Source organism: Mobula birostris, chromosome 2 (assembly GCF_030028105.1).
Source record: "Mobula birostris isolate sMobBir1 chromosome 2, sMobBir1.hap1, whole genome shotgun sequence".
In the NCBI taxonomy this organism is placed as follows: Eukaryota; Metazoa; Chordata; class Chondrichthyes; order Myliobatiformes; family Myliobatidae; genus Mobula; species Mobula birostris.
The window spans coordinates 43,519,489-43,535,592 of NC_092371.1; the positions used below are offsets into that span (position 1 = coordinate 43,519,489).

General features: G+C 42.3%; 1 protein-coding gene across 1 annotated transcript in view; it reads right to left on the bottom strand.

Annotated features, from left to right (window-relative positions):
* Positions 1-1,828: 1,828 nt before the first annotated feature.
* Positions 1,829-16,104, bottom strand: part of slc9a8 (solute carrier family 9 member 8) — a 112,332-nt gene continuing 98,056 nt past the window's right edge. Inside the window, exons 15-16 of the mRNA XM_072240173.1 lie at positions 11,287-11,433; positions 1,829-2,597 (exon numbers count right to left, since the gene is read on the bottom strand). Coding sequence (XP_072096274.1) covers positions 2,490-2,597; positions 11,287-11,433 — 255 coding nt within the window. The 3' untranslated portion in view covers positions 1,829-2,489. The remainder of the gene's footprint in view (positions 2,598-11,286; positions 11,434-16,104) is intronic.

Genomic DNA, 16,104 nt, shown 5'->3' on the forward strand with positions numbered 1-16,104 from the left:
ATGTACAGACTTTTTTTGAACATGATGCAAGTCTTAGTTTCTGATATGCACCGTCCAGATAAGGTATATTTTCAAAAGGCAGATCCAAGTAAATTAATTTGCTTGGAAACTTGAGATCAGAAATTAGACCTTTTCATAAATATACTGCTCCATAGCAAAAAGGTACACCCATATCGAAAACACATTTTATAACCTTAATGTAATATTTTAGATTGCAATAGACAGAGTTCGAATAATAAAGATTAAAGATTTTAAAACTAACACATTTCCCAAGAGATTACTCATGCTGAGTCAACCAACTTGCCATTAAATCAATATACAATTGTTTACCATGCACTGCATGGTATATTGTTTTGCTAAAGTAAAAGTTTAAGGGATATTTAGTCAGATACATTCGTGGGCTGGAATGTGTATAATCAAGTCATATACTTAAATTTGCACTGCCATTTTTACTTAATGAAAATACACATTTTAAAAGCATTTTGTTTTAAATACATTTGTCTCTCCACCTCTAATGGGATGGTGAAAGTCATTCAACAAATGGATCAAGTACAGAAAGCTATCTCACACACTTTACAATCAGTTCCAATTTCAAACTAAAGTTCATATGAAATAGGAATTTTTTCAATCTTCCAATATGTACCAGATTTTATATGAAACAAAGAGTTTTGCAGAGCATCTGATGTTCATAAACCAGCACAATCTGCAATGACTTTGAACACCATGAGAATTCAAGTTAACTTCGTGCTTAAATTCATGTCAAATAACCAACACAGGTAAAGCCTTCAAATTAATTACAAATACAGGAAGAGTACAAGTACTATAGTGGCAGCCAAAAGTAATCACAGAGGCCTCTCAATCAACACCAAGAAGACAGAAAGCATGGTCATCTCCAGAAAGACAAACATCCCACAATATGTGATCAAGATCGGAAATACAAACATCAAACAAGTCAACAAATTCAAATATCTTGGCAGCCTAATAACAAGTAACGGCAGGTACGACACAGATATCAAATACAGAATAGCAATGGCGAAAGAAGCTTTCCAAAAAATGAAGACCATATTAGCAGACAGAAAGATGAGCACGTACACTAAAAACAGAATACTGCAGTGCTATGTTCATTCTATCCTGACTTGGGGCATTAGGGAGCTTGGACAAGGCGGGAAGGTGCACTGAAGAGGAAGATCTGGCAGGCAGAACCACAGACAATCAAGTTCATGATCCAGGCTGTATACAACATCCTGCCTAGGTTTTTTGCTTGGGGTGTTCGTGAGGCGCCATCACATCCTCTCTGCCCTGGTAAAGGGACCCTGGAGCACATCCTCAGCAGCCGCCCAAAAGCCCTGGGAGAAGGCTGCTATCGCTGGTGCCATGACCAGGTGCTGAAGGCAGTGGCAGAAAATATACCTCCTCAGCCATTATCATGAGTAAGCACCTCCGCCATCTCAGAAAACCCACAGCCTGTGTCAAAGTTGGAGACCATCCACTGCTTCAGCCCAGGTTACCAGTAGGCTTGTTCACCATGGTGTCTGACTGCAACTGACTGAAAAGTTGATTTTGCAAGCAATTATAGTTCCCTGAATTCATCACAATATCATCAGTGAAGAATGACATGGTCATTCTGTCAGAAAGCAGGTGATCATGGTGGAACTGACAGTGCCAGACTGAGGAGGTGTTTGAACATATTAAGTCCAAATACCAGGAGCTGGTAGAGCAGTGCCAGAGACAGAGTGGAGGGCACATTGAGAGCCTATAGATGTGGGGTGTACAGGTTTTGCTGGCTGCTCGGTCTGCAGGTCCTACTCCCTCCTTGGCATTACGGGGCCTGCAAAGAGCATTTAGGACAGTCCTAAGCGTGTCTTCAGCTGGCTGTGGATCAACAGGTGTGACCGGTGGACCATGCTGCTGGGACACAAGCCAGAGACTGACCAACCCTGACTGGGCTGTCTGGGTGAGGCTGTCTAATGTTGAAAGGCCCAAAGCACCTAATGGGCCCACTTTACATCACTGATGATGTGTCCCAGTGCATCCTAGGATGTATCTCAGCACCACAAAGTAAACCAACTGAATATCTCACATTCAGAGAGAGGGATTTCAACAACTGTTTACTTTTCAGTAGTTATATAATAGATCTATGGCAAGTGTAAGTCACTATAGTCCTCAGAAAAAGTGGATAGAATATAAAACTGCCATCTTATTTACAAGAAAGTAAAGTGCATAAACCAGTGTGATACATTCAGTTTTATCCAATTTAAAAAAATAGATATTCCTTAGATTAGTGTTAATTGTCCACCATTATAATAATCAGAACATGCAAAATATTTTCAAGAAATAAGCGTATCCATATCTTATTCTCGTTTTAAATATTAGAACATCGTACAAAGAGCACAAGGTGCACTTTAAGAACTTCAGAATGCATTGCCGTGCATTTTAGTCCAACTGGTGCTCGTCCTTGAACTGAATCTTCATGCGCAGTAATAGAAAAGCTACAGCAGTTCCTGCTCATCATCTTCGGAACCTGATGGGCCCTGACGCACTTCTTCATACCATTTATTGGTTAATGTTTTCATCTGTATTCTCCCATGATGCAAGTCCTAGTGAGTTGAGGAAAATTACAAATATGAAGATACATACATTATTACCAAGAGCTTTTTTGTCATCAATTTGCATGTCAGTTATTTTTTTTAAACATTTTTACTGTGACTTTATTACAATGCTGTGAAAATATATATTTAAAAATATGATAGTACTTTGACAATAAAAGAAACCTGAACATTTTACTTTTGTTATTTTACTAATTCAAACTTTACAATTGATACTGAACAATCCCTTCAAATAGCTTTTTCATATTTTGTGGCATTAACTTGTTACCAGAAAATTTAAATACACATTTAACCACATGGGTTTTGGATTTGAAATTTTCAGGGAAAATACAAAACTTGTGAACATTTGTTCCAGTAGTTATTGCAAGAATGTGTAATAACTAAAATAAACCTGTTCAAATAATCGTACTGATAAAATCCGATGTTTATTTACAAGCTTCTCCCTAATTGCACATGGTAACAAATAAGCCTTTTGTCCTCTGTTGATTGTTCTCCAAGCACCCTTTAGTACTAGAATATAGGACAGTACAGCACAAGAAGTCTTTTAAGCCCACGATGTTGTGAACTAATTAAACTAGTAATTAAATGCCTGACTATTCTCTTCTGCTCACACAATGTCCATATCCCTTAGTTCTCTGCACATTCAAGTGCCAATCTAAGAGCCCCTTGAACCCCACTGTTGTATTTGCTTCTTCTACCACCCCGGCAGTGAATTCCAGGCACCCATCATGCTGTGTGGAAAATATAATTGCCCACACATCTCCTTTGAATTTATCTCCTTTTCCTTTTACCTTAAATCTATCTCCTTTAGTATTAGGCATTTTGACCCTGGCCAAAAGATAACAGCTGTCCACTCTTCTATGCCCCTCATAATCTTATAAACCTGTCAGATCTTCCCTCAGCCTCTGTCACTCCTGGTAAAACAAACCAAGTTTATCCATGCCCTCCGATCCAGGCAACTCCTTGGTAAGACCCTTCTACATCCTTCCTATAATGGAAAGATCAGAATTGAACGCAGTCCTTCAGATGCAGCCTAACTAATTTTATAAAGTTGCAGCATAACTTCCCAATATTGCCTCACTGGTAAAGGCAGGCATGCCATACACACGCATTACCACCCTGTCAACTTGTGTACGGACATGGATCCCAAGATCCCACTGTACCCCACCACTGTCAAGGATCTTGTGTTACCGCCTGTTTACATTTGATCTCCCAAAGTGCATCACCTCACATTAGGCCAGATTAAGCTCCATCCACCACTTCTCTGCCTATATCTGAACTGATCCTGTTACATTCTTTGGTTGACAACATCACCAATTTTGGTATTATATAAAAATAGATCCAACAGCTGTGGATATGCTACGGGAAATGTAAACATTATAGTGATGTGTTTAACTTCATTTATTATTAAAATAAAAGCAAGATTATTTGTGATGTCTCAAAATCAACATTTTAGTTGAATCTATGAGAAAACACTGGCAACCAGACTTACATAACCTCATAAACTATAGCTATATTAGATACATTAATTAAAGAATGGTGCTTGTTTGCTATGTTCACCAATATACACTATCTTAGAGATCAACAAAATAATGAATCAATTTTATTTTATTAAGGCTGGGCACATGCAAGAAAGTCAAAAACTGTTAATTAAGATGTATACTCTCCAAGAGGACCACAATCTTCTTGTAGTTTGGAGTAATGCGTGCCTCAATGACGCGGAGAGCTATGCTTAAAAGTGGTTTACCAGACCTCCAAGTTCGGGGGTTCAGCTGAGGTCAAACAAAATTGTTACAGAAACAGCGATGAGTGCGACTATATTCCTGAGTCTCCCCATGGGACTTGCATGACAGGTAGAAATGAAAACTGAGAGGAAGTTACTGACATGATGAAGCAAGCCCCGAACACTGCCAGAGACGGAGGACCTTCATTGCTCTCCTAAGTGCCAGTAAGTATGGTATATACAGTAAATGACAGTACAGTTGGACTACGATTGCAGCACACAAGTCAATTTTATTTCAGTTTTAGTTACTTAAAGATTCATGGGTTTCCAAGGGAAGACCAGTCAACCCTTTCACATTCCCCTGGCCCTGAGTATGGAGCTCACAGCACCATAGACCTAAGCCCCCAAAATCATCATCATCAATATTGCGGCCTTAGATTGAAAAATGAATGGCAGTTAACTACTAATTTAAGTCTCAAACAGTATCAAGTTTTGCTATCAATTAAATTTAGCAGCAAGATTACAGAGAATAATTTTCGGCACAAAAATGGTACCACAAGAGGGACAATTATAATCATACCAACTTAACTACACTCAGTAAATTAATTACAAAGGGTCCTATGTCATAAAATTTTGATCCAGAAGTATTTATGTAGTGCCATTTACACATTGATTGAGTGTAGGAAATATGAATTGGAAACAACATTAGCATTCAAGGGAATGCAGTGAATAATTTTTCCTGAGGGTAGACTTCAAAGAGAAATGGATCCTTACTCCAAAAGAGAGGAGGGAAAAAAATCAAATCTTATGCAATATTTATCCATTAAAGACAATATTTCAGTCCAATATAGAGGCTACAGTAAATTTGTTAAGTAACTGCATTCTCCATTTCAGAAGGTAGCATTGTTATCTGAATGGGAAGATTGAGATTTCAAATCCCACCTCAGAGACCTAACACTATCATATAAGACTATGTAGTGCTACATTTTCCAAGACTAGTCGTGTTACATGGTCTTTCATTTAAAAAAAACATTAATGAAGGTCTCATTTGGCCTTTACAACTTCAACTAAGATGCCAGGATACATAGTTTTGAAGAGCACGAGCACTGTTCCTGCCTGGTACAGTGGATCATATTTAATTCTCAATCAAGACGACCTACAGAATACTGGTCTACTACCACTTGCTGATTGTGAGTATTTGCAAAAGAACAGTCAGATTTATGTTAAACATTTTAAAAAATGTCTTCAATGAGCGTAGAGTGCTTTGAAATGACAGAGGTGAGAGTTTAAGGTGATCTAGAATGAACAGTATTGTTTCATAAATATACTGGAACAAACTATCTCTTTATCAAAAAAGAGATCTCATTTTACTGTTATTGAAGGAACATTAACTTGATAAGTGAAATTATGCTGCCATAATGATAGAAAAAGAATGCAATTTCATAAATACAAGTGATTGTGCAGATGCTGGAAATCCAGGGCAACACACACAAAATGCTGAAGGAACTTTGCAGGCAGGCAGCATCTATGGAAATGAATAAACAGTCAACATTTTGGGCCAAGAGCCTTAATCAGGATTGGAAAGGAAGGGGGAAGAAAGGGGGAAGATGCCAAAATAAGAAGGTGGGGGGGTGGGGGGGAAATCAAGTAAGAAGTTGGGAGGTGACAGGTGGAAAATGTAAGGGGCTGGACAAGAGGAATCCGATAGGAGAGGAGAGTGGATCATGGAAGAAGGGGAAGGAAGAGGGGCACCAGGCAGTGGTGATAGACACGGGAGGCCAGAGTGCGGAATTGAAAAGGGAAGGGGGAGGGGAAGAATTACCAGAATTGGGAGAAATCAATGTTCATGCCATCGGGTTGGAACGTACCTAGACGTAATATGAGGTGTTGCCCCAACAGATTTGCCTCACCTGGAAGGACTAGGACAGTTTGCAGCTCTGAATGAAGGTGAGGGAGGAGATGAATAGCCATGTATAGTACTTCTGCCACTTAGTGTTAAGTGCCAGGAGGGAGATTAATGGGGAGAAGAGAATTACAGAAGGAGCAATTCCTGCAGAATGTGGAGATAGGCAAAGAGGTGTTAGGTGGTAGGATCCCATTGAACATGGCAGAAGTTGCTGACAATGAGGTGTTGGATGTGGAGGCTTATGAGGTGGTAGGTGAGGACAAGATGATCTCTATCCCTGTTAAGGCAGTGGAAAATAAGGGAGCGCAGTATCAATGGTGGAGAAAGGTATACTCCATTTCTTTGAAGGAGGTGGTTATTTCTGATGTCCTGGAAAGCCTCATCCTGGGAACAGGTGCAATATGAGCTCTAAAGATTTTCAATTACTTACTAGCTAAACTTATTATGTACGATAAGATTTCAACCACCTTCAGGTGGTTTCTTGCATGGGATACAGGTACTGACTGCAAGAACAATTTTGGTTAGTAGCTATATCTCATGCAAAGGTTCACTTCAATGCTACGAAAATTAGAATGGCTAACCTCAGGAGTAAGTCTTTATGTAAAGAAAGGATTCAAATATTTAGCATCCAACCACATGAAGCCTTTAAGATCTTGTCGTTTGATGAACTGTGCCTCATATTCCTCCTCGGTTAGCTCCGATAAATGCTCAGATTCAACAGTGTCTTTTTTAAATCTTTATTTTAAATGTTTTTATTATTAACAAACAAAAAAAAATTAAAAATTAAAAATAAATAAATAAATAATACAGCACATCCACAAAAAGGTGAGGTGTACCGCACCAAAAAAACCTCAGTCCTCACCCCATAAGGAAGTCCAATACAGGGCCCCATATCCTTTCAAAGATGTCCCCTCTGTCCTCATAACATAGTCTCAGTCTCTGCAAATGTAAAGTATTTGCTAGTTCTCTCAGTCACAGATCGTACGTAGGCACAGAGTCCATTTCCCACATTTGCAGGATTAACTTCTTAGCAATCACCATTCCAAATAATAGTCATTTTTTCATACATGTTGGCTGAAGATAGGGAGCTTGTTGCTCCAAGAATGGCTATGAGTGGGTCTGGTTCCCAACGCTTCCCAAAAGCCTCAGAGAAACAGTGAAAAATACTTTTCCAGTATGCATAAAGCTTACAACATGACCAGAATGAATGTGACAAGTTACTGTTCACAGATTTACATCTATTACAAACTGGTGAAACATCAGGGTAGAAGATGTGCAACTTCTCTTTGGAATAATGGAGTCTATGTAATGTTTTAAACTGTATGAGTCTGTGTCTGACGTTGACCGAACAATCATGTATACTCTTTAAACACTCATTCCAGACCTCCTCTGTCAGTTCTATACCCAATTCATCCACCCATGCCTTTTTAAGACCTGCAGTGTTCACCCGAGCTCCATTATGATAAAAATAGGATACCGCTCTACGAGCAACAGATCAAATTTATTTATTGCCTCCAGGGACTCATGTTTGTCTAAAACTTTAAGGTTAGGTATATATTTCCTAACATAATCTCGAATTTGTAAATATCTAAAAAAAAAACTAGATGCAGGGATATTGTAAACTGCTTGTAACTGCACGAATGAGGCAAAGTTTCCATTAATATATAGGTCACCTACACTACAGATACCTTTCTGTTTCCAGGTGGAAAAAACAGTATCATTCAGGCCAGGCAAAAAGGAATGATTGTCACAAATCGGAGTGTCAATATAAGATTTTGGGGCCTTAATGTGTAGTTGAATCTGCTTCCAAATTCTTATGGTGCTGCCGACCACAAAGCTGTTACTAAAATGTGACTTATTTACTGCAGTGGGGCTATTAAGGAGAGCTGGTAAGGAAGCCTTCTTACAAAGCACTCGCTCTATGAGTAACCATGCTGGGCGTGAGTCTGAGGTAGAGGGTGGGCCTTTTTTCCACCATGCAAAAATGGATAGGTGGGCAGAGCAGTAATACATTTTAACATTCAGTAGGGCAAAACCACCTGCTTCCTTGGGCTTTGACAAGTGTTTTTTAGTAATTCTAATGGCTTTATAATTCCAAATGAAGGGTATAATAATTGAATCCAATTGCTTAAAATATGACAGAGGAATAAAACATGGAATTGACTGGAAAAGATGAAGAAATCGTGGCAGTACAATCATCTTGATTGCGTTAACCCTCCCCACCAAAGAAACTGGAAGGGTTTTCCAAAAGTCAATATTGCATTTAACCTGCTCAACTTTCTTTCGCCAATTCACTTGCAAAAGATCATTTGGGTTTTTTGTAATAGTCACACCAAGATAGGAAAAATTATCATAAGTTATTTTAAAGGGAATGGACTGTAAATACGCTGTATTAATCACTGCAGTGACTGGCATTAGTTCACTCCTATCCCAATTAATAGAGAAACCTGAGAAACTGCCAAAATTATTAATTAGAGTCAGAAGGGTGGGTATTGATGTTTGTGGGCTGGAGATATATAAAAGGATATCGTCAGCGTATAACGAAAGGTGATGTTTATGTCCATGCATATCAATAGGGAGATATCAAAGGGTCCTGTCAGATGCTAACAGCCAGTGGCTCAATGATAACTGCAAACAAAAACAGAGAAAGGAGGCAGCCATGACGAGTCCCACAATGAATTGCAAAAGGGGAGGAAATATTCTGATTAGTGATAATAGAAGCAGATGGGTGTGAATAAATTATCTCAATCCATTTAATAAAGGGTGGTCCAAATCCAAATTTCTTCAGAGCAAACATCACATACGGCCATTGCACTTGGCCAAACACATGCCGCGCATCTAATGAGATGACTACAGCCTCTTCTGCATGCTTTGTATAGAAAATATTGAAAAGATGGCACAAATTAAAATACATATGTTTACCTGGCATAAAGCCATTTTGATCTGGATGAATGATAGAACAAATGTGTTCTTTTAACCTATTGGTCAGGACTTTCCCAAGAATTTAGGTTTCAATGGGCAGCAGCGAAATGAGGCGATATGATGAAACCACCTCGGGATCACGACCTGGTTTTGGAATCAGGGAGACATTGGCTTTACATAAAGTGGGTGGCAATCTGGAAGCTAACCTAGAGTGATTCAACATTCGTAAGAGCAGAGGCGACAATTTTGGACCAAATACTTTGAAGAATTCCATGCTAAAACCATCCGGACCCGCTGCCTTATTATTGGAGAGGGAGGAGATGACCTTCTTGATCTCACCTAGGCTTATATCAGCATCAAGTGTATTTACTGAATCTGTTGACAGTGTGGGCAGATTCAAATTATCAAAAAATGCTTCCATAGCTTCAATGTCCGGACTGCCTTGTGACTGGTAAACATTAGCAAAGAACTCCACAAAACACTTATTAATTTTTTCCAGGTCTGTCAATAAAAAGTCATCTTTTTCGTTTATACATAAAAGTTGCTGGTGAACGCAGCAGGCCAGGCAGCATCTCTAGGAAGAGGTGCAGTCGACGTTTCAGGCCGAGACCCTTCGTCAGGACTAACTGAAGGAAGAGTGAGTAAGGGATGCGCCAGCAACTTTTATGTGTGTTGCTTGAATTTCCAGCATCTGCAGAATTCCTGTTGTTTGCCCTTTATACGATGTGTGGCCCTGGAGGCCTGTATCTGTCTTAACTGACAGGCTAATAACTTATGGGGCTTTTCACCAAGCTCAAAATACCTCTGTCTGACTTGTGTCAGTAGTTTTGAAACACTCTTGGACATCATAGAATTATACTCATACCCTAAGGCAGTAATCTTATTAAGTAATTCTGCTTCATGGTTTACTTTGTAAGAAGCTTCCAGATTTGCCAACTGATCATCTATTTCAGTTAACCTTTTCTTGAATCTTCTTTTTCCCGCTGTCTCCTATGCTATTATTCAACCTCTAATAACCGCCTTCATAGCCTCCCAAAGAGTGGAATCATTAACACCGCCCACATCATTGGTGTTTAAGTATAGATCTATCTTATCTGAAAGGTAACAGCAAAAATCCTTATCCTTTAGCAAAGCATTATTTAAATGCCAACTATATTCACCTCTTTTATGGTTCATTTACGTATAAGGGAGACAGGAGTATGATCCAGTATGTATATTATGATAATTGCAACCAACTACTGACAAGACCAATTTCAAATCTAACAGAAAATTTTGTGTACTGCCGAAAAATATGAAAAATCCTTCTTCGTGGGATTGAGAAGCCTCCAAATATCTACTACGTTATACGATTGCATGAGATTGTTAAGTGTTACACTATTTTTAAGTGAACAAACTTGGGGACATTGTCTATCTCGGAGGGAGTCTAAAATGCAATTAAAGTCTCCACCTGCAATTATGTTAGAGTCAGACAGATTATGCATGGCCTTAAAGATGTTCTGAAAAGAAAAATTGGATCGTCAAAGTTGGGCATGTACGCATTCACTAGTGTTAATGGTATGGAGTTTAATATTCCACTTGCTATTACATACCTGCCCCTCAAGTCAGCGATAGTTTGTGTGTGAATAAACGGTGTGGTTTTTTTTTATTATTAGGATTGCAACACCTCTAGTTTTTGTACTAAAATTCGACTGGTAGACCTGAGATGCCCAGGAGGGACGAAGCACTTTCGCTGCTGGTTTCTTAATGTGCATTTCTTGGAGAAAACAAATATCAGCTTTGAGTGTACGAAGATGTGCATACACCTTCCCCTCTCTTCAGTGGACTATTCATCCGCCGTACATTCCAGCTGACAAGTTTAATCTCACCAATGCTGTGCATATGCGAATCAGATGTCATGTCTGCTGCTTAACAAAAAAAAAATGTTGTATGGTTGTGGTATAACACAAACTGTAACTCGAACAAACAGATGTGCTGTAACAACCCCTTAAGAATCACAAAAAACCCTCCCAAAAATAAAAAAACACAAAAAAAACCAAACAAAAAAAAAAAACAGGTACTGACAATTTTGGTTAGTAGCTATATCTCATGCAAAGGTTCACTTCAATTCTAAGAAAACTAGATTGGCTAACCTCAGGAGTAAGTCTTCGTGTAAAGAAAGGGTTCAAATATTTAGCATCCAACCACATGAAGCCTTTAAGGTCTTGTCGTTTGATGTACTGTGCCTCATATTCCTCCTCGGTTAGCTCCGATAAATGCTCAGATTCAATAGTGTTGCCCTGAAAACAACAGCAATCAGTTAGAATTGCCTATTAAAATAGGGTTGTAGCTATAAAATCAATTGAACTGTCAATTACAAATTAGGTATTACATTTTAAAAAGTCACACTGAAACTTTTACTTCCAGGTTGTATTAGTGCAACAAATATGAAATATACGTACAAAATATGTAGCAAATGCACAGAATTCTAAAGATGATGTAAAATGACGTCATTCAAAACAATACTTCCACCTCAGTCACAAGTGAAGAACAGAGGTTTTCACATGCAAATTGTGATTGTGGTTTCACTGTGACATTCTACTTGACTCAGTGCTACCTCTGAGAGGAGGACCCCCACAAAAGCTACAATGAATCTAAGGGAAAGATACCCCCAGGGGTGCCGGGGGGGGGGGGGGGGAGAGAATGAGCACCCCAGTCGGACAGACACAACGGCATCAGACCCAGGCAATGAACAAACGACTATGAGCAAGCAGTGTGCATGTGGCAAAATCTGCAAGAACGATCGCGGCTTGAAGATCCACCAAGCGAGGATGAAGTGTTTGGCGGGAGCAGGAGCGGCACAACGTGCAGGTGTCCAACCTGCCGAGACAAAGGAGGTGCCAGGCCCGGAATCACCTCATAGTGCCCGGAACCTCCAAGTGTTGCAAACTAATCCCTCTAACATCAAGTCTAACAGGAGGCGGATCAAATGGCCTGCAGCTAACATGACTTCACTGTGGAAGCAGGTCGACGAAGATGTCAACCAAATTCTGGAGGTAATGGCAAAGGGAGGGGTCGATAGGAAGCTACAAGCCATGACAACAATCATTGTCAGCATCGCAGCTGAACGGTTCAGAGAGAGAAGAAAGGCTCCAAAATACCTTACTCGAAGAACCAAAGAGCGTTGAGGATTCAAAACATCAGGCAGCAGATGAAAGCACTGAAGTCCCAATACAAGGAGGCAGGAGAAGAGGAGCGCATTGGCTTGGCCCAGCTGATGTGCATTCTACGAAAGAAGATCAGGGTCCTCCGCCGGGCAGAGTGGCATCAGAGGCGGCGTCGTGAAAGGGCTCAAAAACATGCTGCCTTTATCGCCAATCCCTTCAAGTTCACCAAGGTGCTGCTGGGGGAGAAGCGCAGTGGGAAACTGGCTTGTTCGCAGGAAGACATAGACCAACATCTGAAGAAGATATATAATGAACCTGAAAGAGAGCAGGAGTTGGGAGAGTGCAATATCCTAATAGACCCACCTGAACTGGATGTGCAGTTCGACATATTAGAGCTGCAGCTAAAGGAAGTCAGAGAGGTCGTCCACAAAGCAAGGGCAAGCTTGGCTCCAGGACCAAGCAGCACCTCGTACAAAGTGTACAAGAACTGCCCCAAACTCCTGCTGTGTCTGTGGAAGATCCTGAGAACCTTCTGGAGAAGGTGGAAGATCCCAGAACAGTGGAGAGTGGCTGAAGGGGTGTGGATCCCGAAGGAGGAAAATGCCACCCAAATAGATCAGTTCCGCATCATCTCTCTGCTGTGTGTCGAGGCAAAGATCTTCTTCAGTGCAGTTTCTAACCGGCTGTGCACCTACCTAGCAAAGAACACCTATATTGATTCATCAGTCCAGAAGGGTGGCATTTCAGGGATGCTGGGCTGTCTGGAGCACATCGGTGTGGTGACACAGCTCATCAGGGAGGCCAGAGAGAACAAGGGCAACCTGTCAGTGTTGTGGCTCGACCTGGCAAATGCATATGGCTCCATCCTGCACAAGCTGGTGCAGCTTACACTGACCAAATATCACGTCCCCAGCAGAATCAGAGACCTTATCGCTGATTATTACAGCAACTTCAGGATGAGGGTCTCTTCAGAAGCAATTACATCAACCCGGCACAAGGTGGAGATAGTGCACCCTGTGATGATGCCAATCTCAGTGACACTGTTCTCCCTAGCCAAGAACATGCTCACTAAGTCTGCTGAACTAGAGTGCAGAGGGCCCAGGATTAATTCTGCTCAACAGCAAGCACCTATCAAGGCATTCATGGATGACTTCACAGTCACCACAGGATCAGTCGCAGGCTGCCGGTGGATTCTGCAGGGGCTCGAAAAGTTGGTGGAGTGGGCCCGGATGCGTTTCAAACCTGCCAAATCAAGTTCGATGGTGCTGAGGAAAGGGAAGGTGGAGAACAAGTTCCGGTTCAGCATCGCAGGCACAGCCATCCCAACCATCACAGAAAAACCAGTCAAGAGCTTAAGCGAGGTTTCTGACAACTCTTTAAGGGACGCAACATCCATTCAGGCGACCTGCACCGAGTTGGATGGCTGGCTGAAATCTGTGGACAAGTCTGGCCTACCTGGGAAGTTTAAAGCCTGGGTGTATCAGCATGGCATTCTTCCCAGAATCCTGTGGCCCCTCCTCGTCTATGCAGTTCCGATCTCGACAGTCGAAGGCTTAGAGAAGAGGGTTACTAACAGACATCCCACCCTGCAAAAACTCATTTCAGGGAGGTAGCACCATCAATTTGCGGGAGACTCCCGGAACGTCCAGGAGAGGTGGGATGTCTGCAATAGAGTAGCTCCTTAGCAGCTAGCCAGCTAGTTTAAATAACATTCGCTATGCTAATGAGCGAATGACACCTGTTAAACTCACCTCAGCGTGTCTTTTACAGTCTTAACCCACCATGGGCAATAGAAAAGTCACTGTTGAAAACAGTGCAGTGAGCAACACTGTCATTATCTTTGACCCCTGTTCGGCAGGGGTACACTTTAGTGTAGTCTGGGGTGACATACGTTTTATATTTTCTTTCTTTGGAACACTCTGCCACTCTGACTTTTTTTGGAACCCTCTCGCTCTCTCGCTCGCTCTCACTCACGCTTGCTCTCTCGCGCTTGCTTTCTGGCTCTTGCTCGCGCTCTCTCTCATGCGCTCTCTTGCGCTTGCTCTCTCTCGCGCGCTCTCTCACGCTCACTCTCAAAAAAATCAATTTCCGGGACATTGTATATAACTTGCGGGCATCAGGGAGCCACTATTAATATGCAGGAGACTCCTGGAATTTCCGGGAGAGGTGGAATGTCTGTAGTAACTACCTCAGGAGATGGCAAGGGCTGCCAAAGAGCCTGAGCAGCATTGCACTCTATGGACACCACAACAAACTGCAACTGCCCTTCAAATCATTGGAGGAGGAATTCAAGAGGAGATTTAGCAGAATGCTGCCTGGTTTAGAGAGTATGCGTTATGATCAGAGATTAAGGGAGCTAGGGCTTTACTCTTTGGAGAGGAGGAGGATGAGAGGAGACATGTTAGAGGTGTACAAGATAATAAGAGGAATAGATAGAGTGGACAGCCAGCGCCTCTTCCCCAGGGCACCACTGCTCAATACAAGAGGACATGCCTTTAAGGTAAGGGGTGGGAAGTTCAAGGGGGATATTAGAGGAAGGTTTTTTACTCAGAGAGTGGTTGATACATGGAATGCACTGCCTGAGTCAGTGGTGGAGGCAGATACACTAGTGAAGTTTAAGAGACTACTAGACAGGTATATGGAGGAATTTAAGGTGGGGGCTTGTATGGGAGGCAGAGTTTGAGGGTCGGCACAACATTGTGGGCTGAAGGGCCTGTACTGTGCTGTACTGTTCTATGTTCTATGTAACAAGAGCTAGAGAAGTGATACAGTACAGGGACTCAAGCGATCCGAAGGTGGCTAGAGCAGGGATCCAAGTGAGGACTGGCAGGAAGTGGAGAGCAGAGGAAGCAGTTCAGGAAGCAGAGGCAAGGCTGCGTCACAGGAGGCTGGTGGGAGTGATCACACGAGGCCGAGCTGGGCTAGGATCCTTTCCAACTCCCCAAATGGACACCAGAGGGAAGGAAAGGCGTCGTCCAGTTCAGGAGGAGGTGAGAGCAGTGGTGGAGGAGATGAGAACCTGCACGATGGCGGGAATGAAGCAACAGGGAGCTTGGACAAGATGGGAGAATGCGGTTGAGAGGAAAGTGACCTGGGCTGATCTTTGGAAAGCCGAACCACACCGCATCCAATTTCTCATCCAGGCAGTGTACGATGTGCTTCCAAGCCCATCAAACCTGCACACATGGGGCAAGGCAGAGTCACCTACGTGCCTACTGTGCTCCAAGTGAGGAACCCTGGAGCACATCTTCAGCGGCTGCGCAAAGGCACTTGGTGAGGGACCGTACCGATGGAGGCATGATCAGGTCCTGAAGACCATCGCTGAAGCCATCAGTGCAGAAGTTGTGGGCGAAGCGGTCCCGAACCTCCAAGCAGACCATTGCCTTTGTCAGAGCTGGGGAGCAGCCAATGCCCACCAAAAGAACATCTGCAGGCATCCTGACCTCTGCAAGGGACTGGCAGCTGTTGGTGGACCTCGAATGGCAGCTGAAGTTCCCCAACCATATCGCAGCCACCACCCTGCGACCAGACATTGTCCTAGTGTCTGAGTCTACTAAACAAGTGGTGCTGCTGGAGCTGACAGTCCCATGGGAAGATTGTTTGGAAGAGGCCTTTGAAAGGAAGCTCTCCCAAGTATGCAGGACTGGTCAGCAACTGTCAGCAGGCTGGATGGAGAGCGAGGTGTCTCCCAGTGGAGGCTGGATATAGGGGATTCGCAGCCTGTTCCTTAGCCAGAGCCTTCAGCAACTTGGGCATCGAGGGAGAGAGGAAGAGAAGAGCCATCTGTAGTACCACCGATGCAGC